Source organism: Ixodes scapularis, unplaced genomic scaffold, assembly GCF_016920785.2.
Source record: "Ixodes scapularis isolate PalLabHiFi unplaced genomic scaffold, ASM1692078v2 PGA_scaffold13__105_contigs__length_92229423, whole genome shotgun sequence".
NCBI lineage: Eukaryota > Metazoa > Arthropoda > Arachnida > Ixodida > Ixodidae > Ixodes > Ixodes scapularis.
Window position 1 is genome coordinate 12260520 of NW_024609839.1, and position 20999 is coordinate 12281518.

At 47.6% G+C, this 20999-nt stretch overlaps 2 protein-coding genes across 3 annotated transcripts in view; one reads left to right on the top strand and one right to left on the bottom strand.

Moving 5' to 3' along the window:
- Nucleotides 1–565: 565 nt before the first annotated feature.
- Nucleotides 566–9738, bottom strand: LOC8024809 (amidophosphoribosyltransferase). Of its 2 annotated transcripts, none has more exons than XM_002407121.5 (7): nucleotides 9472–9738; nucleotides 8269–8539; nucleotides 7428–7683; nucleotides 2508–2738; nucleotides 1877–2004; nucleotides 1053–1274; nucleotides 566–881 (listed from the first exon to the last, which is right to left on the bottom strand). In XM_002407121.5, exons 1-7 carry the CDS (start codon nucleotides 9645–9647, stop codon nucleotides 615–617), a joined length of 1551 nt encoding a protein of 516 aa, XP_002407165.1. In that variant the 5' UTR covers nucleotides 9648–9738; the 3' UTR covers nucleotides 566–614. The 2 variants fall into 2 exon arrangements, with proteins under 2 accessions (XP_002407165.1, XP_029832995.1); XM_029977135.4 differs by lacking the exon at nucleotides 9472–9738 and adding an exon at nucleotides 8770–8935.
- A 231-nt stretch (nucleotides 9739–9969) lies between these two features.
- LOC8024797 (multifunctional protein ADE2) overlaps nucleotides 9970–20999 on the top strand; it is a 45641-nt gene continuing 34611 nt past the window's right edge. Inside the window, exons 1-2 of the mRNA XM_029977138.4 lie at nucleotides 9970–10212; nucleotides 13380–13580. Of these exons, the coding sequence (XP_029832998.1) occupies nucleotides 10206–10212; nucleotides 13380–13580 (208 nt within the window). The 5' untranslated portion in view covers nucleotides 9970–10205. The remainder of the gene's footprint in view (nucleotides 10213–13379; nucleotides 13581–20999) is intronic.

Genomic DNA, 20999 nt, shown 5'->3' on the forward strand with positions numbered 1-20999 from the left:
CCCAGAGAAGGTAAAATGCAGCGTTATTGCCTTTGTATTTACACCATGCACACTTGCAGGTAATGTTGCTTGTAGGTTTGCACTTGATGAGGCCTCAAAACCGAAACTCTCGAAGCGTGACTCGTGACCGCACTCGCTACTACCCAACCTCGCTGTCAGGCCACTTCTGCAAGAAGTCACTAAAATTATCAGTAAACAGACAAAAACAACACCGATGCAATTATTTTGTAGAATAGCACCTTATTTAGTATTAACTGTGCCAATATGCATTACATGTTGCATTTAGGTAAAAAAAAACGCAACCTTTTTTTAGCAAAAAAAAACCAAAATATCAACGTTAGGTCTAGTAACAATGTATTTTTGCTGAATCTTTAGAAAAGTTCGGCAAAAGTTCTGCTTTGCCGAATCCTAAGATTCAGCGCCGAATTTTCGATTCGGCAAAAGTTTGGCCCATCATTAGTTTTTACACCGTACCAACGAGCTCGCCTCAAAAACTATCTCCCCCCGCAGGCTAGAAGCCAAACCGCAACACCAGCCATGCAGAAATTCACAGAACCATTGCTCGTAAAAAAAGTAATAAAACCGCATTTAATTCAAAACTGGGATTGGGCGTGCTACCACTCTAGCGCGACCGGGTAGTTGCCAGTGAGGCAGGCGGTGCAGTGGCCGAGCTCCTTGCTGCCCCCGTTCTGGCGCTGGACCCCCTTCTGCACGGCCGTGGTGAGCCCCTGGACGGAGAGGTAGACCAGGCTGGCTGCCCCCAGGGCCTGGGCAAGCTCCTTGGCATTGAGCTTGTTGGCGATGAGCTCCTCCTTGGTAGGGATGTTGATGCCCATGTAGCACGGGTAGTGGAGCGGGGGAGACGCAATGCGGATGTGCACCTGCGAGGGGGCGCGTCTCAGCCGTCGACCGCGGAGGTTTCGCACATTCGCGCGGGAATAGCTACATGCTGCGCGGACGTGCGTCTAAGTAAGATTCGTTCTTGTGCCCCTGCCGGAGACATGCATCAAGTTGCGAAGCTCTCCGACAGAAGGGTGTGGCCATCCACTCACCTCCTTGGCCCCCGCATCCTTGAGCAACTTGATGATGCTGCCTACGGTGGTCCCGCGGACGATGGAGTCGTCGATGAGGATGATGCGCTTGCCGTGGAAATTGTCCGACAACGGGCCAAACTTCTTGGCTACTCCTAGCTGCCGAAGGCGAGTGCTGGGCTGGATGAAGGTGCGGCCCACGTAACGGTTCTTGCACAGCACCTCCTCGTATGGAATGCCCGTCTGCAAATGCAAAGAAGAGCTCCTGCTGAATCGGGGTTCCACAACGCGCTAATATCGTGGCGGTTGTCCTGTTCGATTCGAGAAGCAAAAAAAGCCGAGCAATCAGTTTTTCGCGACAGCACCACTGACAACAATTAAAAATAGCAAGATCCATTAAAAAAAAAAAAAAAAAAGGCAGTTTGCTTTTAATTTGTCAATTGGTTTCCATTGTTATGGCCGGTCCACACACTCGTGTCTGGAGCAACTACTCCAACTGCAACCACAAGTTCCCATGACAACGTAGCACCATGCGCCCATTATAAACGACGGAAGGAGTTGGACCAAGCTCCGTGATCCACGGACAGATGTGCCAGAAATGGACTTTGGCTGGCCCAGCCTGGTAAAAGTTCACGTTACATGCAAAGTGGCAATGTTAACTGTGGCACTCGTCTCGCGTCGCGAGCATGTCTTACCTAGAGAAGACTCTTCCACTTTTGCGGTGACATCGTAGTCACGGGTTCGAGAGAGCAAAAATGCTTGCACCCTCATGCACTGGTGTTGGTTTAGTGTTTGTGGCCTCGCGCATTATTTTGCGTGCTGCATAGGCGTTGCGAAAGACTTACCATCTCCGCAAAACCAAGGGCGGCAGGGGTGGCAGACTCGGGGACGGTGCTGACGATGTCAGCGTCCACGGCAGCTTCCCTGGCCAGCTGCTTGCCACATTCTCTCCGGACGGAGTAGACCATTTGACCTTAACGAAAAAAGCGGTAAACGAGTTTCAAGTAACCTTTAGCAGCCAAAGGAAAACTAATTGGCTGTCCCTTTGACATTCCCCAAAGGCATTCTGAATTCATAGCACTCATTCGCACTCCTCCTTTTGCGGGCACAGTAACGGGATCTCAAAGGGTACATTGGCAGGGTTCTGCAATTATATAAAACCTATTAGATTATAATTATATTATGATGTCATTTCACGGTGTCACTTGACATCATTGTGCCACGTCATGGTGTCACGACGTCACACTGTCACATGACGCCATGTTTTTCACGTGGCGTCACAGTGCCACATGACATCAAGGCGTCCACATTTAGAGCGCCTTTGGGATGACGTCAGTGTCATGTAACACTGCGAAGTCATCGAGGCTACATCCGCGGCGACACAAAACCCCCGTATTTAATAAAACTTCTGGTACGACTGTGCATGGCACCCAGGTCAGAACGTCTCGATCGACAAGACTGGTTGCCATCACCCACCTTCGAAGATGCTGTCAGGCCTGGCGAAGTAAACATACTCGAAAATGCAGAAGGCAGGCGGCGCAGCATACGGCCGAGGTACCACGCAGATCGACTTGGGTCCGTGCTTCGTGATTTCCACGATTTCCCCAGGAAGGACCTCACGGTAGAGAACGCCACTGACAGACTTGAAGGCACACGATTCCGAGGACACCACCCATCCTTCGTACTCCGGCTGTGGATTGCTCTTGTCTGCAAGCCAGTTTGGGTGCATCAGTCTATCTTCATCGGGACCTCAGCGCTGCTTTGTGGCGGTTGGATTTAATAGACTTTTTGCTAGATGTATTTTTGTGGGTATAATTATTGTGAATACATGTTTCAAGTGCAACTGTGCTTCAAAAGATTAAGACAGTCACTAAAAGCAAGGCAGTGAATTCCGATATGCTTCGCTTGAATTGAAACCAACTTTTTCGAAAGCAGCCTTTAATTTTTTTCAAACAAAATGTGAAAACACTGCACAGTGCAATCCAAAAGTGGGAACACTGGCTGTTAAAAAGGCAGCAAAGAAACCTCACCCACCTTGTGGTGGTTTATTACGATACAACTTGATTTTGCTGATCCAATTTCCAATTGAGACAACAGAAAAAGGCTTTCACCGTCGAGCGATTGTCAGCGTACGAAGCCACCCAACGTTTTTAGGTATCTGCCATGGTGGCTGCTTTTTAACAGATGAGAGTTGTTGCGATGCGTCAGGCATGATCTTCATAGATTGTTTTTTTGTTTATGTGCAAGCTTCTCTGTGCAGTTAATCTGTGCCCTGTCACACAGGCTGTCAGCTGCCATGAAACAACTTTTATAATCTTTTTGAAAAACATGAAAGAATAAAACATGTAGGGACGAAGACAAACAGTACAGTTCATTCAACTGGCAACCAGCATTTAATGATGCCACGCCCAGTGTGTCAGCCCCTCCTTTCCCTGCAACCCGAAATCCCTCAAAAAAGGAAGAAAACTTTATAAAAAAAAAAAGAAACAAATCGGGAGAATGAAGAGTCTGTTAAGGAAAAAGAAGAATGCAAGGGAACTGTTAGACTAAGGAAAGAAAATGAAAAGGAAGAATAGAAGAACTCCTGCCTCAGAAATTCACTTCAGTCTTGGATAAACTAAGGGAAGGGGATGCAAAGCTCAAATCATCACCGGCCATCCGATAGGACTGAGTTATTTCTCTGCCAAGTCTGCCCTTGCGTTTCCCGATAACTCGGGTTGCCTGGAAGTGCAGCTCACAGTTGGAACAAATGCGGTTATGGCCCACAAAAGGCTGAAGAGATACGTTGAGGAGGGCTACTTGGAGGAAGAGCTCCCTGAGGCGAGTGTTGAGGTATCCGACTGACTTCTGCGGCTAATGGAATGAAGTACTTCACTTGATCTTTGCAGGGGACAAAGGGACATAAGTGGTGGTGACTACACGTGAGGCCTTCTTTCTGGGAGGACAAGTGCTTCCAGAATCTAATATTGGACGTATCAGGATGGAAGTTGGAAGATTGCTTGGGTACCTAGCCTCGAGGAGGTGTTTCTGCCGTGTTGATATGCCGAACGCAACTTGGTGGTCGCAGGACTTAGCGCGGAAAGAGATAAAGAGGGACCGAATAATTCCATGCTTGACCATTGTAGAGTGAGAACTGCAAAAAGGTCGAACAGGTTTTTTAGAAAGCTGTTGGAAGGCCCAGCATAGACCGGAGGGGAGAAGACCAAGATCTAGGTAGTACTGTAGACCTTCGTGTGTGAGGAAATTTAAGGCCAACGATGAGGAAATAAAGGTGTTCATAACACAACTAGAAGAGACTGAGTTTCGGTGGGTGATTAGGTTGTTGCCCATCAACCGAAAACATGGCAATCCTGGGTGAATTCTTCAAGGTGGGCTTTGACTTTACGATGAACGTGCAAGAGAAAGACCTCACTCAGGATGGGTGCAACGCAAGACCCAAAGCAAATCCCTTTCTTTTGCCTGAAAACTTAACCCTTCATACCCTACTAGCATAGTCAGCTCCTTTTCTTGTTCTTTTTCTACCGTCCTTCTTCCTTTTCATTAGGAACTTTCAGCAAACCGTTACCGTGTTCCACGTACCACACTACCAGAGCCTTTGAAGCATGTTTTTAAGCGTGCACCCCGCGGCGACGGTATCACCCAGGCGCGTTTAAAAGCGTGTTTCAAAGGTTTTGGTAGTGCAGAACACAGTAACGGTTTGCTAAATGTCCCCATTTTCTTTCCTTAAACAGTTCCCTTACATTCTCCTTTTTCTCTTCTTCCTTAAAGGGGCACTGACACATCAAAATCATATTTTTTTTATTATCCGAAACGATTAAAAACGATGCCGGGACATTACCCTCAAAATTCAAAATTTGGGAATTCAGTATTTGTGAAGTAAAAAAAAACAATTTCCAAATGCCGAATTCGAAGTTCCCGCGCTATCCACGCCGGTGCGTTGACGTCAAATATTGCGGAGTCCTGAGAGTCCACTTTCTTTCACGACTCACTGCTGTTGCCCTGGCGACCCCAAGCGAGGAGGAAAGGAGCGAGCGCCCGGCGGATCGGTTTTGAGCGGTGTCGCCTGTTTTCCGTGGGAGGATACAAATCCAGGAGACGGCACCACAACGAACTTCCGATTTTCGGTATTTCAAAAAGAAGGGCCGTAGTGCGTTCGCAATTGCGTTAAAAAACATGTTTTAGGATTTCCGTTATTAAATGTTATAGAGATGCCGCCTACAAAGCTTCTAAATTTCCTGATCCTTGATGTCACGAATCAAAAGAAGCGAGGAGGCGAGAGGCGGGAGAATCAAACGCCAAAAATAAAAAGGCACGTGTGCGCGCGGGGAAGTTTTTTTTCGTGATGAGTTTTTTTTGCGTGTATCACTGCAACTTGCATCGTTTTAGACAATAAAAAAAATACGACCTTTGGGGTGTCAGTGCCCCTTTAACAGACTTCTTTCTCCCATGTTTCTTTTTTTTTTTTAGGGTTTTCTTTTTTAAGGGATTTTGGGTGTAGGAGAAGGGAAGGGCTGACACATTGAGGGTGACATCATTAAATGTTGGTTGCTATACTTAGTTTCAGCTTAAAGGCACACTGACACCCCCCCCCCCCCCCAAATTTATGTTTTACCAGGCGATCTACTATGGTGTCAGAAGGCTACCCAATCAATATTTTGCTACGGCATCACATATATTTTTAATAAAGTCAAAAAATGCAACTGCTCGAAACAGAAACCAGACTGAGGAGGAAGATGAAATATAGAGGAGAAAGATAACGGAAGTCATGTGGCCGTGCTACGTTTTTTTCAATCAACATATTTGCAGCTTTTCAGAAGCCACAAAAAAAGGGTACAATATTTTTGTCTATTTTTAGTATGTATCGAGTGCGTGCCTTCAATGACCCATGACTTAGATTATCTTTGGTGGTTGTGTCTAAACCATAGAAGATGGCACGTGACCACGAAGAAAAGAGTGAGTGCAACTTAAACGGGCCAGTTCTCGATCAGCAGTTTTCAAGCAAAAAGAAAACGAATTTCGGGCCGCAAATTGTGTTCTGGGCAGTTGGGCTCTCATATGTCACGTACAAATAAAAGCCTTGGCAAGCATAAATGCCCTGTCGGTGTCCCTTGAAGTCGAGACGCTACAAGCGCAAGCATGTGACCCTGAACAGTGCTTGCACTGCACGAGTGTTTGGCAGGAACACAGTAAGCCCGGCGCTCGCACTTGTAGCATCGGCTGCGTCTGAACTTAAGCTGAAAGGAAGTATAGTTGAGAAAGAACTGTACTGTTTGACTTCATCCCTACATGTTTTATTCTTTCGTGTTTTTCAAATCATCTTTACCAACCTGCTCCAAGTTAATTTTCAACCGTTAGAAAACTATCTCTCCTAGAGGAAGTCTATTTAGCTCTTCTTACCTCATTGTCAATTGAACGTTATGCACAAGTTTTTAGCACTACCAAGCTGCTTCCCACCGACACACTCAGTGCTGTTCTGCAGTGCTACACCGAACCAATGATCCCTAGGACATTTGTGTTCTTTGTCGTTGAACTAGATGTTCACTTGTTTCCAAGTTCGTTGAGACGTCATCTGGAGTGCTAGAGTAGTGGCGTTGTTTTTCCCGTGGCCCCAGTGGCCCACCGCGTGAAAGACTCGAACGTGGCAGCAGACGACGAAGCGATTCTAAAGCAATAAGACGACTGCAGCTGCTTCTCTGCACTTGCTGACAAACTAAGGCATCACAGACAATACAAACGTATAAAGTACACACGACAGGAGAATCCAAGCTGACGACAGGAGAATCCAAGCTGATACCGGGGAATCCCAAACGATGATGTGTGATGATGTATGCGCACTGCAGTCCTCTGCAGCTGGGAAGACGGATAGTGAAGACTACAAGTAGCATGGCGGTGGCACCACATTCCCGAATTCACGCGCCTGCGCAGTTTACTTGATGAGGTCAGCTTATTTTTTTGCCCTTGCAGTAGGTGAAGGCTGGGCATCTACACTGACAACACTGAACAAGGGCAAGGCTAGGGACACAAGCTCTTGGCTTCAGGAGCTGCCTCCAGTACATGAGACAGCACACACAATCAATACTTTGCATGGCTTTGACATAGCCTTCGCTTTGCATTAAGCAAGATTAAACTGGAGCATAGTTTCATTCTTTACTGCAGCATCAGTGACGGTACAATTAATTAAAATTATTTGTTCTGTCCTTGTCCTTTTGTATTTAAGGCTCTTGGCCAATAGTGTCGATCTCTGGTTGTCCTGCACGTTTCACCCAAAAGTCTCAACCAAAACCAGAGGAAGTATTGATGGTGTACAGACTGCCAGACTGACTTCTTAACCTTAGGTGCATAAAATGTGCCGGATTCAAACAAATCAATAACTAGGATTTCAGCATGGTTACATACCTTTGATTCCACTAGGGGGCACCAGGACACCGATACTGAGTGGTCGGTTACCGAAAGGATCTCTGACGGCGTAGATGGTGTCGTCGTACATCATGATGAGCGAATATGCCGTGGGTGTCAAGGACATCAGGTGCCTGATGCGAGCCGGCCAGTTTGGACCATCTTCCTCCTCTCCAGTTGGTGGAGGTTGGCTTAGGATCTGCATGATTAGCTCACTGTCTGAGCCCGTCGTCAGGCCGATGCCTTTGTTGAGGATCTGCGTAGATAGAACTGATTTAGGCAAGCGTGTTGAAATGTAGATACTTAAAATTGAAAGAATAAAAACATGAAGGACGAGGCAAGAACACTCTCACACTAATAAGCTGTTTAGTAGTTCTCGAGTATATGGTGTGGTCTTTCACCAGCCAATCACAACACCAACACTGCAGGCCTTGTTGGGGCTATATAAAACAAACCATGCGTTAATAAGATTTGACTCTGTTGGAGCTCCTCCTTTACATTTCTCAAGAGAATATCATGCAATCACCATGTAGAATATTTTTCTTCTTTAACTCTCACCCTAGTGGGGACTACAGTAAAGGCCACAAGCTTGAGCCTGTAGCTCTGCTAGATGCTTCCGCTGGTCGACGGTTTGGACAGCTCGGGTGCATTCTAAAGTAAGCACTCCACACTACTTTGCTGCAGTTTAGCAACATACTAGCTCTTCAATATATTCTCTAGGAATCCAACGATCCCAATGAACCCCTTTATACAAAACATGCCTCTGCAAATTGTTGTTTCCTTATCGGCTTAACAGTACTTCAGTCATGACCACCTTGGCTCAGCCGTATTTGGACCTCACCTGTCTTCGAAGGTTGATGGCATTGACAAGTTCTCCGTTGTGTGCAATGGCTAGCAGGCCGTGGTTGGTGTGCACCACAAAGGGTTGCGCCAGCTCGTGTTCCGAGCCGCCCGTCGTGGAGTAGCGTGTGTGTCCCACGCCGAGGTTTCCCTTAAGCTTTGTCATGGAGTCTTCATTGAATACATTACTCACGAGGCCCATGCCTCGATGAACCGCAAACTTCTTGAGGCTTTCTCCTTGGCTCGTCACGATGCCTGCGCTTTCTTGTCCCCTGCGAGATCAATCGTTGCTCAGGCCATGATCGAACATCGATGCTCTAGGATAGCCTTGTTATATGATCCCGTATTTTCTTCCGCAAACCTGCCCGTCATTAGTTCTTTATTTGCAGCGCCACACAGATGCTCATTTCGCTTCCACAGCAGAGGCTTTCGATGCCGTCGGCAATACGCGCACGGAGTTATTCAAAGAGGAAAAGGGAGACGCTAATAAAGCAGCCGTCACCTTGAGTGCGCCGGGCGTGAAGCGGTCCTCAAATTACGCTTTATGGACCACCTCAAGCCACGAACGCGTAATCGAAAGGTCATCACATGCACGCGATTGCGGTTTGGCGATAATCGCAGCGCCTGTCTCGACCAGGCAAGACTGAATCGTTCCTCACGGAATCCTCAAGGTGATTCGTAGGACGTTAAACCCGTAACCGATTACGCAACTTACGAGATTACTTATCCAGTTTATCGTCACTCCGAAGAAACAAAATAAAAAGCAACCAGACGACGGGCCCAATGGGCGCCGCCATTGTGGTTCCGCGCGTTGCCAGTTTCGTTTTCGGTTCGTGTTGTCTGCAACGCGCGTTTATCACGCGGGCCGGTTCCACTTGGCGGGTAGAATACATTGGCAACAAGGAAACTAGTTTTGCTTTTTGCCAACGTCGTTTATTTCGCATTCCCTATCGAACCGGCGCGGCAGCGACGGGCAGCAAAGCCTGCGAACGACTCGGCGAATATCTCGGACCTCAGCTGGCTTTCTTATCGTTCCTTTTTATCGGTCCCTGGGGCCACTTGCTTCGGCAGCGCGCCAGTGTGGGCCGATGCCGCTGAAACTGCATTGCCTGCGATAAGGCGTTCAGAGCGCTGCACGAGCTCGCTAGTATGGTAATACAGCTAAGTGTCCCAACGTCCGTAGCGGGACACCGTCCGCTCTTACCTGTGCTGGAGCGCCACCAGACCCAGGCAGATGATGTGACTGACGTCTAAGTTGGTGGGCCACTCGCCGCTCGCGATGCAGCCAAACACTCCGCATGCCTCACGAAGTTCGTGTTCTTCGTCAAACTTGACTTCGCTGCTGGTGGTGGCACTGGTCGCGGGGGCAGCGGTGGCCATGGCGGGGCTTGAGGAGTTCGGACACGGGGCCGGTGGACGCGAGAGCAGGGTTGCGCGGTCTCGTCCCGCTCGACTCTACTCCGCGTTGCGCGCTCACAAACTCGCAATCGTGCGGAGCACGTGGTGCCATTTTTTTGCTCTTCCCCTCGCTGCCCGACCCTCTCTCGCGCTCGTCGAAGGCCCGCCTCTTTGCACGGTTTTTATTTTTGGTTTTCTTTTTGCGGTACCATTTCTCAACGCGATATCCTTCCGCGATAAGTTCTGCAAGGTCAATAAGCCCTCCCTCCGCTTTTCGTTTGACTGGCTGCGACAAGATTTTTCTTCCTCTCCTCCAACGGCACTATTTGCGCGTGACCACGTGTTTGTGTCGCTCCGCTCTGCCGCCATCACGTCGCTGGACAGCTGGACCACCTTGGAAGACGCTGCTGCTCACGAAATCGTTATCGTTCAGTCGTTCAGTTACAGAGGCGAGTCGCCGACAGTTAACAAGACCCGCACCGTCCCGTACATCCGACCGTAGACACCATCGCTTCCAGACTTACTCACCCACCCAACAACATGGCGAGTAAGTTGCCGCGGTTTGCATGCATCGGTATCCTGGGTTTATTATTATTTTTTTATTTTAATTTTTTTTATTATCTTTTAGCGGTTTGGTGGGTCGGCGGTCGTCACCGTAGGGAGGGGTCCTGGAATGCTTGCTGTGTTTGTTTTGTCTCGTTCGAGGCGCCGCAGCTGCAATGTGAAACGACCCCTTGCCGTCACTCGATCTTCGAACTTTGGGGCTTTGTTTCTTGCTCTCCTTCTCATTTCACCTTTGTTTTTTCTTCTGGTGCTTCTGCCAGTTCGGTGTCGTAGGATGCTTTGTGTGGGAGACAGGCTGCTTGTCCGCGAGCGTTATGTTTGGCCTTGGAAGCGCCCGTGTTTATGGGGTATCCTCTCTCGCGAACGGCACACACGCACGCGTTTATGCGTTTGCGTGAAGGTATGGTAGTCTTCCCAGCGGCAACGCTAATAACGTGCCGCCGGCGTTTTGAAGCTTTGTCACGATACTAGGTCATAGGTCAACGTCTTTCTGTTGCTTTCCGTTTTTAATGACACAGGCTAACGCGTTACCGACTACGCATTCGGGTTCACGTGCAACTCGCTGAGAAATGCGGGTGCAATACAATAAATGCATCTGTGTGTGAAGACCACGAAGGACTATGTATAAAAAATATGAATTCAAATACTACACGAAAGTTCTATTAACTTTCAATGTTTTCGGCATTACTTTGTTTTTAGAAACTGATAGTATAATTATTCCAGAAAAGCTCGGGGTCGACATGACTAGGCATTTCGAAGCTCGTGACCCGGTAGGTAGTAAACTTTTATTGCAAGAAACATTCGAACGGTCGCCCTAGCCGGGAATTATTCGCCTTGTTTGGTCGGGGATTCGAACCAGGTAGCGCGCCGGGAGTGGAGTGGGAGCATCTAAAGTCAGGAGCATCCTCAGCCGCAACACTCTCAGAAAAAAAAAAAAAGTGTAGTATTTACACCTCTTGTCCCGTATAAGACACCCCAAAACTCTAGTTCGACGTTCAGCGCTCTCACGTCATACCGACGGTACCAACTTTCACGAGCGGCTTGATAGCCGAGTGGTACAACTTATTAAAATAGCTAATGTACTTACAGTACGTGTTACTGACTAAAAATAATTAATGGGGGTTTTCTTGGCTCTACTGCAAAACCTCAGTTTTTTTTCTTAGTCTTTGACACACATTTTTTTTATTTAATGAGGTATGTCTAATCGTCATCAGCCCCTCTTGAAATTGGGGCCGCCTGTTCGACGTCAATGCGCGGTACGTTGAACAAATGCTTTGAGGTGCATTATATATGGGACAAAGGGGTGTAAGAAGACACCCTTTTTTGAGAGTGAAGATTATACTGATTTATTTCAGTGACTATACCGGGTGTTTCGGCGAATACTGTCAAACATTTCGCAACTAGGGTGGTTAAGGAAAACAGTTATTTTTGTTTCTTCGGGCACCAACTACCGGGCAGACGTCAGGAATTGCAAAAAATCATACTAAACAGCTGACCGAATGTAATTGAAAACCCCTTAACGAGTCATTTTTTGTACGACTTGAAGCACGCGGGGGTGCGTTCAGCTTGCTGATCGTGCAGCTGGCGCAAGGTCGGCGATGCAAGCATTCGTCCACGTTTTCGCATTTCCTGCCTCGCTTCGGCTGCACGAGTTTTAGCGCATCCCGGGTGCTTCATGCCTTCCTAAAGTTCACCGATTTAGGGGTTTTCAATTACGCTCAGCGAGTCTCTAATAGTCTTATATCCATTTTCACAAATTAAAAGTTGACTACTAATTTTAGGTAATTAGTTTGCTGATTAGTACGCGCGTTGCTCTTCAACGGCCATCGCCAGTCGCCCCCCTGAAGGGTCCCCAATTAAGGCTTGGTTGGATGCTCCCCCATTCTTTAGTTATTCCAGCAAACCAGACTGGGGGATCTCGGTCGAATGTTCACGTTCAGATGGCAACGATTTTTCCGTTGACTTGCAGTAATTTGTAATGCAATTTGATTTTTGTTTTTTACATCATACGAAACATTTTAACGTTATTTCATTACAAAACAACGGTAATTTGTCAGCTTCAAGGTAAAATAAGACAGGTTTGCCTCACCCTGTTGCGAGGTTGCAACTCCTAGCTCACTGCAACACTTTACATAAGGCAATAGTGGTGGTGGGGGGGAGGGGTATATTGTATGCAGTTGATGCACGGACTTGGCAGTAGACTCCAAAAAAAAGGGGTGTATTGTTACACCCTTTGTCCCATATAATACACCCCAAAACTTCAATTCGACCTACAGCGCCCTATAGTCAAACAGACGGCCTCAAATTTTACGAGGGTACGTGTTACTGACTACAGAAAAAATAATCGGGGTTTTCTTGGCCCTACTGTAAAAACTCGGTGTTTTCTTTATGTGGTCTTCGATACATACTTTAGATATTTAAAAAGTTATATCGGACCGTTATCAAGCCCCTCGTAAAATGTGGGGCCGTCTGTGCGACTATAGGGCGCTGTACGTGTATTACATGGGACAAAAGGGTGTAAGGTGATGCCCTTTTTTTTTTAGCGTATTAACACTGGATGTTAGCACGCTTACTCTCGGGAAGAATTGCCATTTTCTGCATGAAGACGGCACCTAGTGACTGACCCACAAACTTGCTTTTGAGAAATGTCCTTGCTGTTTGGCTTGGAGAGAAGCCGATGCAAGTTCTGCGCATGCGCAAAACATCCGTTGACTGTTCTTCGCGGATATGCGGGTCTTCACTGCTAGATGGGAGAAGGGTGGGAAGAGCTCAGATTAGCACAGTGAGACTACAACTCTTGCAAAGGGCCCGATTAACGTAGCGACTAAAGAAAACGGACGCTGGAGCGCAAGCCTAACAAGAGGTTGTTGCGATCCATTGGCCTAGCAGCCGCTTACGGGCTCAGCAGTTATGGGTGACCCCTAGACTAAGAGTGGACATTCACGGGTGGCCCTGACAGCCACCCGTGGATTCAGGCCCAACAGCCACTCATGGAGCCAGCATCCATTGATGACCCTAAAAGCCACCCATGGATCCAGCCACATAAATTCAGCCCCATAGGGCTTTGTAACTAGGTGTTGATCCGGCTTGTATGGATGACCCTAGCTGACCCACGGATGTCTCTTGACGCGTGCCCTTGCCTCGTTCCAGCTGGACTGCGTCTGGGTAAGAAGGTCATCGAGGGCAAGACCAAGGTCGTGTACGAGCTCGCGGACGAGCCCGGTCACGTGGTCTTGGTGTCCAAGGACCGCATCACTGCCGGCGACGGTGCCCGCGCCCACGACCTTCAGGGCAAGGCGGCCATCTCCAACGCCACCGCGTCGTCCATCTTTGAGATGCTCAACGCGGCTGGTGAGCTCCGCTTTTTGGGCCGCCTGGTAGTGGATGCATAGAGAGTTTCGTGCTGAAAATTCGTTAAGACACGCATACATCGTACAAATGATGGTCTGCAGACACTCGAGAGTTGCATGGGGGTCGCATTGGTCATACCAAACTGTCTGAAGACATGCTCGTAGCATCCATGAAGCAGACGTGCTTGTCATGTCCGCAGTGATGTCTTTTGTACGAGCATGTGCCATACGACAGTGTTTATTAAATAGCAGCATTAATCTGAGACGTGGTTATTTGGGCACTTTGTCTAAATATTCTTGTTGTTAACGTCGGATAGTCAACGTTCAGTTCGAACGATTCAAATCTTGGTCAAAAGAATGCGTTTGTGTGTTGTACTTATAAACCACACGCGTATTATCAATACCACGCTGCAAAAATAAAGTGCATTTATTTTGGGGAAGGGGGGGGGGGGGGGGTTGCAGATTGCACCGTGAATTAAAGGCAGCGCAGGGATTTAGCAGACGCGTCATAGTTAAAGGAGCGCAAAACGCGTGTTGATCGCAGGAATTTCAGAGGAACGCGGTAGAAGTATTCCACTCTTTGCTAGCTGTCCAGAGATAATACGATATCATTCTTGCTAAAAAAAATAATAAAGAAAAAGGGTACATATAGCATTACCGGCGGCACTTTCGCTTAGTCGAAATGAACGAATTTGACATTTGCGAGGTAACAATACACGCTTTATCGCGAAAGGCTCTGTGTGAGACACTTTCGTGCCCTAAATAAGTCGATAACAAATCGGGAACATCAATTTCTAGTGCAAAATCTACGCAAACCTTTTTTATCTCGCAGACACTCGGCAATCCTGATAAGGTGGCCGACCGTATTCACCGGGTTTGTGACGCACGGCGGGGCGCGTAGCCTCCTCATCCGATTACGCCTTTTCAGTTTAGATGATAGTCGAAAGAAATCTGGTTTTTATTTCATCTTTTCCTACGACCGCGACTCCTTGCCTGTGTTGGAAGAGCCTCGGGCAGCATGCGCCTGCCTGGCCTCGAAAGTGGGCGAAACAACAAGGGAAGGAAATACTCGATGTACGGTCCGTTACGGTGATCAGTGTTCGGTGGGGAACGTGGCGATACCACCGTACGTTGGCCCATATCAATCATTTTCACTACGTAAAAAAAAAATAAAAAAAAATTTACGTTTTTTTTTTTATTTTATTTTTATTCAAATAGAGACGAACCAGAGGGAGGGAAAAGTCGCGAATATTTTCCTGATTTCACGCGTCCCGCCCTGATCGACTGACATACCGTTTACATTTTGAAAGGTTAAGTGTTCCAAAATCCTACGTGATTGGTTTTTTTTTTACCTCAATTTAGGTTGAAGTTAGGTGCGGGGAGGGGGGTGCTGTGCTAAGCAACAATTAACCGCGTGACGCTGCGAGCGCAAAAAAAGATGGAAACGCCGCTCGTCGAGTTATCGGTGACCTCTTGGGCATCTGCCGACTCTCGGCCCTGCTGTAAAAGTAAAGGGAAGAGAGATGTTGAAGGAGAGGGAAAAGACTCGTCTGTTCTGTGTCTGATCGCCGTGGCGCCGAGTCGTCTGCCCTGATAACAGCGGCGGCGGGGATCCTCCGTCGCCGACCGTCCACCCCGTACCAGGAATTTGTGCGCCGTTGATGTCTTCCGATAAATTCCGGACGGCTGATATCCGAGCGTATCGGCTGCAACTGCATTTTTGTTGCCGCTCGAGAAGCGCAGCGTGTCCATCGTGTCGTTGACACCCGCACAGAGGGACAAGCGAGCGCCAAGACCTCGCAGATTGGGTGCTTCCTGATTTTTTTCTTCTCAATATCCCTAATTTAGCTTTTTGGATCGTGCCTTAGAAGGCGAGCGCATTACGTGATCGTTAGTGGGTCCATGACGAGCACGCTGAAGCTCGGCGAGGGTAAAGCGGCGGACGCGTGCTAGCGTCGCGCTCTTCTGCTGAGACGCTGTAAAAGGCGCTGTCGGCGGCTTAGCGGCGTTGCTTGGAAGCGAGGACGTCTGGGTGGTGCTGGTCGTGGGGTGCGCTCATTTTTCACTCGAGGGACGTCTTGGAAGTACGATGCTCTCTTATGTTTGCGTTTGTGCGGACTTGGAAGAATTCACTGCCACTCGAAACATATAGTTCCGCGTTAAAGTAACGCGCCATACTCATCATCATCCTAAGCTAAACCCTGAGATAAGGTTTCGTTAAAAGGGTTAGTGCGTGCCAAAAATAACTGCTGCTAGGACCTGAGTAGGGTTGTTCGATTGTTTTGGTCCCGGACCTCGGTGGGCACTTGGGAGTTTGTCTACAGTCGGGAACGTCGTGAAACATGTGGTCCGGATGCTCGTTGGAGTCGAAGACTTCTTGTTGCGGCCGACAGCAGAGAGTTGACGATCGACGAAAACTCCCTCATGACCTCGAACGGCATCGACTCTGATCGCAGCAGTGACGAGACTCGAGAGTGACTCTTATCGAAAAATGGTGGATGCTGGTCATTTTGACTGCAACTCCCTCGCGATTGACTCCAGCGACGACATCGTCACGGATGAGCTCGCCGTCGCCCGCGATGTTCTCGCATGTGCTTGCCGGGTTTAAGTCGAGAGCGAGCGTAGCCTTGGAGTACGTGGCGAGGCGAGCCTGGGGACGAATTACGTCCCCAGGTGTCAAACGTATGTTTCTGAAAAATACCAAAATGTATACCGCTATCTTTGCAAAAATTTTTGAGCAGTCACCCAACTTTACTACACTTCCTGAAGATAAAAAAAAAAAAAATAGGGAAGGTGGCTCCGGCTCTATAAATCGGGTAATAGCGCAGTCCTATTAACTACCGGCCAATCTCACTAATTAGTGCACCGTGTAAAATCTTGGAGCATATCGTTTATTCGCACCTTGTTGATTTCCTAGACGCTAATTTTTTTTTTTTTTTTTTGACTCCCGTTCTGCATGTTGTTCGTAAATTCCTTTCCTGCGAGACCCAACTTCCGTCTTTCACTAATGACGTTCTTTCTATTCTCGATAGAGGATCCCTGGTAACCTGGTTGATTGTGTGATTCTTGATTTCTGCAAAGCATTCGATAACGTTTCCCGCAAGCTTTTACTTCTCACACTTAACCGCGACAATGTGTTTTTCTGTATTAAACGCTTTCTTACAAATCGCACTCGGTTTGTCTCTACTAATCAGGTTAATTTTCATCCCAGTGCTGTAACATCCAGTGTCCCACAAGAAATCCCCCTCAGGCCCTCTTTTGTTTCTAATTTATATAAACGACTTGCCTCAGAATCTTTCATCTACTGGCTTGTTTGCTGATGGCTGTGTAATCTATCGCGAACTTACTAACGAATCTGATGCTCTACTACGTCAGATTTAGATACAGCTTTTGAGTAGTGTAACACGTGGTCTACAACTTAACATAACCCAATGTAAAGCTATGTGTGTAACTCGATGTCACTCCTCACCACTGACATACTACCTCGGTACCTCTCCCATGCAACTCGTAACTTCCTAAAAATACCTTGGTGTTCATCAGGCACGTAACCAGGGGGGCCTCGTCTCCCTCTCATACAGCATTTCGTCATAGGCCACGAAACAAAATCCTGGCTACGTGTCCATATTACCCATAACATGTCACGGAACGTTCACATTCATCACATCTCTGCTAACGTCAACTCTATGCTTGGTCACTTTGAGCGAAATTTTACATTAGACCCCGGGTCATTGAAATTACTTTTATTTAAAACATTGGTACGTTCAATATTTAGAATACGGTGCAACAATCTGGGATCTCGGTCACCCAACACTCGTATGTAGCACTGAGGCCGTTCGAAATTGCGGCGCGCGATTTATCTTTTGTCATTATTAGCGTACCGCTAGTGTCTCGTTGCCGAACGTTTACCTCCAACTCGTTTATGAAGACTGTCTCTGCGTCTTCCTCCTTTGCGTCGCAAAGTTTCTCGTCTGTATCTTTTTTTTTTACAAATTACTCTAACCCTACTCTATAATAAGCTTCTTCTTCCTCCCCCGCGTATCTCTGCAGGCCTTGACCATCGATGCAAAGTAGGATTTCATCAGTGTCGTCCCAACGCCCACATTGACTCCTTCGTATACTCAGGTCTTCCGAGTAAAACCATTTTCCCGTATTTTTAGGATCCATATCATCACCACCTGATTTGTTCGAGACCGCGATAACCAATCATCTTTGTTTCGAGGTTAGCTAACTAACCTCGACTGTTCGTGTTGTGCATCGTTAATCGTAGCGGTTTGCGGAGAGGGTTGCGGGACGGCGAAAACGATCTACGAAAACTCCCAGATATTGGTGTATCACGGTATAACGTTGACACCAACTCGAGTGTGACGTCGTGCCAACTACACGTTCTTTCTGTGTGCGTCGCCGTGTCCCCGACGCGTTGTGGCAGAAGCGATAAGGGTGGACCGGTTGGCGGGGTACGCCTGCTCAGGGCGCCTCGGAAGAGCCTCGCTGTGATCGCGCGACATGGCTTATCTGCTGGGCTTCGCTGTCCTCGGGACGAATCTGCCGGGAGGGAGTCTCGCTCCGCGATAGTGCTGCCACTCGAGGAAGCTCCTCCTGCCTTCGTACACGCCTGGGTTTACGCCTGTCCTGGGAAACTCCTTGGTTCGCCCCTAAGCTGATAGTGCGCTGAAAGCTACGGACTCGCCGGGTCAATCAACCGTTTCTCTTCCATCACCTGACCCTGCGTGTGGCTAGGGGCGCGTATCGCGTGGCGAAAGATACACCGAGACGTAGGCAGGGCCGTACCCAAAAAAAAATTTCGGGGGGGGGGGGGGGGGGGGGGGGGTTTCGGGGACAACGGCGGCCATTTTGAAAGTGTCTGTTGTCTTATTTTCGCCTATGAATCATGTGCATCGGTGGCATATAATGGAGAGTTGCAGCAAACCGGAGAACCGGTCCCGGTTTGGTACCCGGTAGCCGACCGGCGCCACTGCGCGTGCGCAGAGGTGGAGATTAAAATCGGCTGGCTGCCAGTGCACCGACCAGGGCCGTACCCAGAAAAAAATTTCGGGGGGGGGGGGGGGTCAGAACCCCCCTAACCCCCCCCTGGTTACGGCCCTGGACGTAGGGCATATCATGTAGGGCTCCGTGTTTTCGGATAAATGATAAATCCGAAAAACACCCGCCGGTAAAATTTTGGTCAATTCGGATTTATCCGATAAACTCCGAATATTTGTGTCAATGCCACCCCCCCCCCCCCCCCCAAGCAAAAAAAAAAAAATTTTTTTTTGGCATTATAATTATTTTTTAAATCTCGGACCGTTGTCAAAAGGGGGTCTTTCCGCTTGACTCTTCAAGGTTGATTCAGGGCAACAGGTCGTTCGTTGTACATCCGGATCACGACAAAAGCCACTCTTTTGGTTTCCAGATTGGGCCATGCGATTTGTTGTTTAGAGAAAGGAAAGGGTATGTTTTAGTAACAGTGAAAGCTATGGACCGTAGGGATTGTAGAAAATTGGGAAGAGGGGAAGTTCCTCGCGCGGCCGCGGGCTAGATTGATGAAATAGGATGGGATGACTACGAGCTTCCTAGCGACTATCTCCGGGAGTTTATTGATTTTAAGGTATCGGCGTTTATCGAAGCACCACTTGTGTGTGACATTTGTCGTCAATAAATTAGTATTGCCAATGGCAATGGCACCAACGCCAAATTCAACTGAAGATATTTCAATTGATACAAGCGCGTTTTATTTTTTATCTGGCATACGTTTACATTCGGTTATTATTTATTTATTTATTTTTAAGACGAAACACAGCGAAATTAAATTCCGAATTTCGGAGAATTTGGAATAAAAAAAAGAAAACTCCGATAAACTCCGAATCTTCGGCAAAAAATAAACTCCGAAAAACACCCTCCGAATTTGAGGAAAAATGAACTCCGAAAACACGGATAGGCATATGGTACATCGAGCACGTGGCTTCCACCGCGCTTTCGCCGGTGTTTTTCCTTATCTTTTTTTTTTTTTTTTTTTTGTTAGAAAAAAAAACAAAGAAAAAAAAGGGGGAGGGGGAAGGAAATTTTAATCGTCTGTGCAGTTTCGTTTTGAGGGTACAAAAAAGCGAGGGATTGCAATGCTGCCGCACAGAAATCATTCGCACATTGCGCGTTCGTTTTTCTTTCTCTCTTTTTTTTTTTGTGCTTGTGCGCGTGTGTAGCTTTTCTCCAGTGAGCCTTTCTCCGCAGTGGACAGTGTTGCGACGACTGTTTGTCCGCTGTTTCTCCGCGGAGCTTTTGTCCGGCCATCTTTTTTCCCGGTCTCTTTTGTCTGCCGCCCGACGACAGTGGCTAGAGGAACGGTTGCGCCTGTGACGGCTAATTTCATATCTGGCTCCCCTTGACTGCTTTTTATGCGCCAAACGTCAACAACCGGCATCCGGAGCCAAGGAATTGTTTTCATTCCGTCCATTTCCTCGTGTGGGGACGATAAAGGCGCTCACGTCGTCGTTGCGTAACGCTGCGTCGCCGTGGGGCATCGACTGCCGCTGTCGACGTGGTTTACGCTGTGCGCCCCGATTTGAGAGTGCTTGCAGCTGCTCCGCCACCCGGTTAATGAGCCGCGTTTTGCTACGAGACACGGCTCCCCTCACCCAATAAAGATTATTATTATACGAGGTGCGAGCACTTTAATTTATGATTATAATACTACCGGCCCAATCCAGGTTGTGGTCGCAGAGGCACAACGCAACATTAATTAAATATTCCAACAATGATTAAGACAGTAAAAAAAAAAAAAAAAAAACATCCTATATATAACGAACACGCGCTTAACATTTGTAGCAAAATTAAAAAAAAAAAAAGAACGAATTACCTAGGTAAGAAAGCAGTGATTCCATCCATGAAGTTGTCAACAGGGCCTGAATTTGCTAGGGATGCAGGAAATGTGCTCCATTCGACGATGGATCGAGGAAAATAATGAATGCTTGAATGTGTCGAGTCGTACTGGATACTCTAGTACTGAACGCGCGTGGCAAGAACGGCTTTTAGGCGACCAGAAAAGCTTATCTATTTTGTAGTATTAACGTGCAGTTTTTCTCGTTAAGAATGAAAAAAAACCTGAAATGGTATATAGCTACCCACGCTCTTGCACTGAGCTTGAGCAAGAGTACCTGAAATAAACCTTATCGCGTTTCTCTGTACATTTCAAAACTTATTGGCATTGTTCTTTTCCTGAATTGCACGTAATATTGGCATATTCTAAAAGAAGTCGTAATAGAGTTTTGCAAACAGCGAGTTTTGTGTACGATAAAGAAAACTCGGGGAGAAGTTTCAAGGACCAAAGCCGCTGGATCGCTTTCGTCACAGCAGGGTCAATGTGCTTGTGCAAAATTAGTTTGTTGCTAAAATTTCTTTGACCCGTTAATCTAATTGCCGATTAATG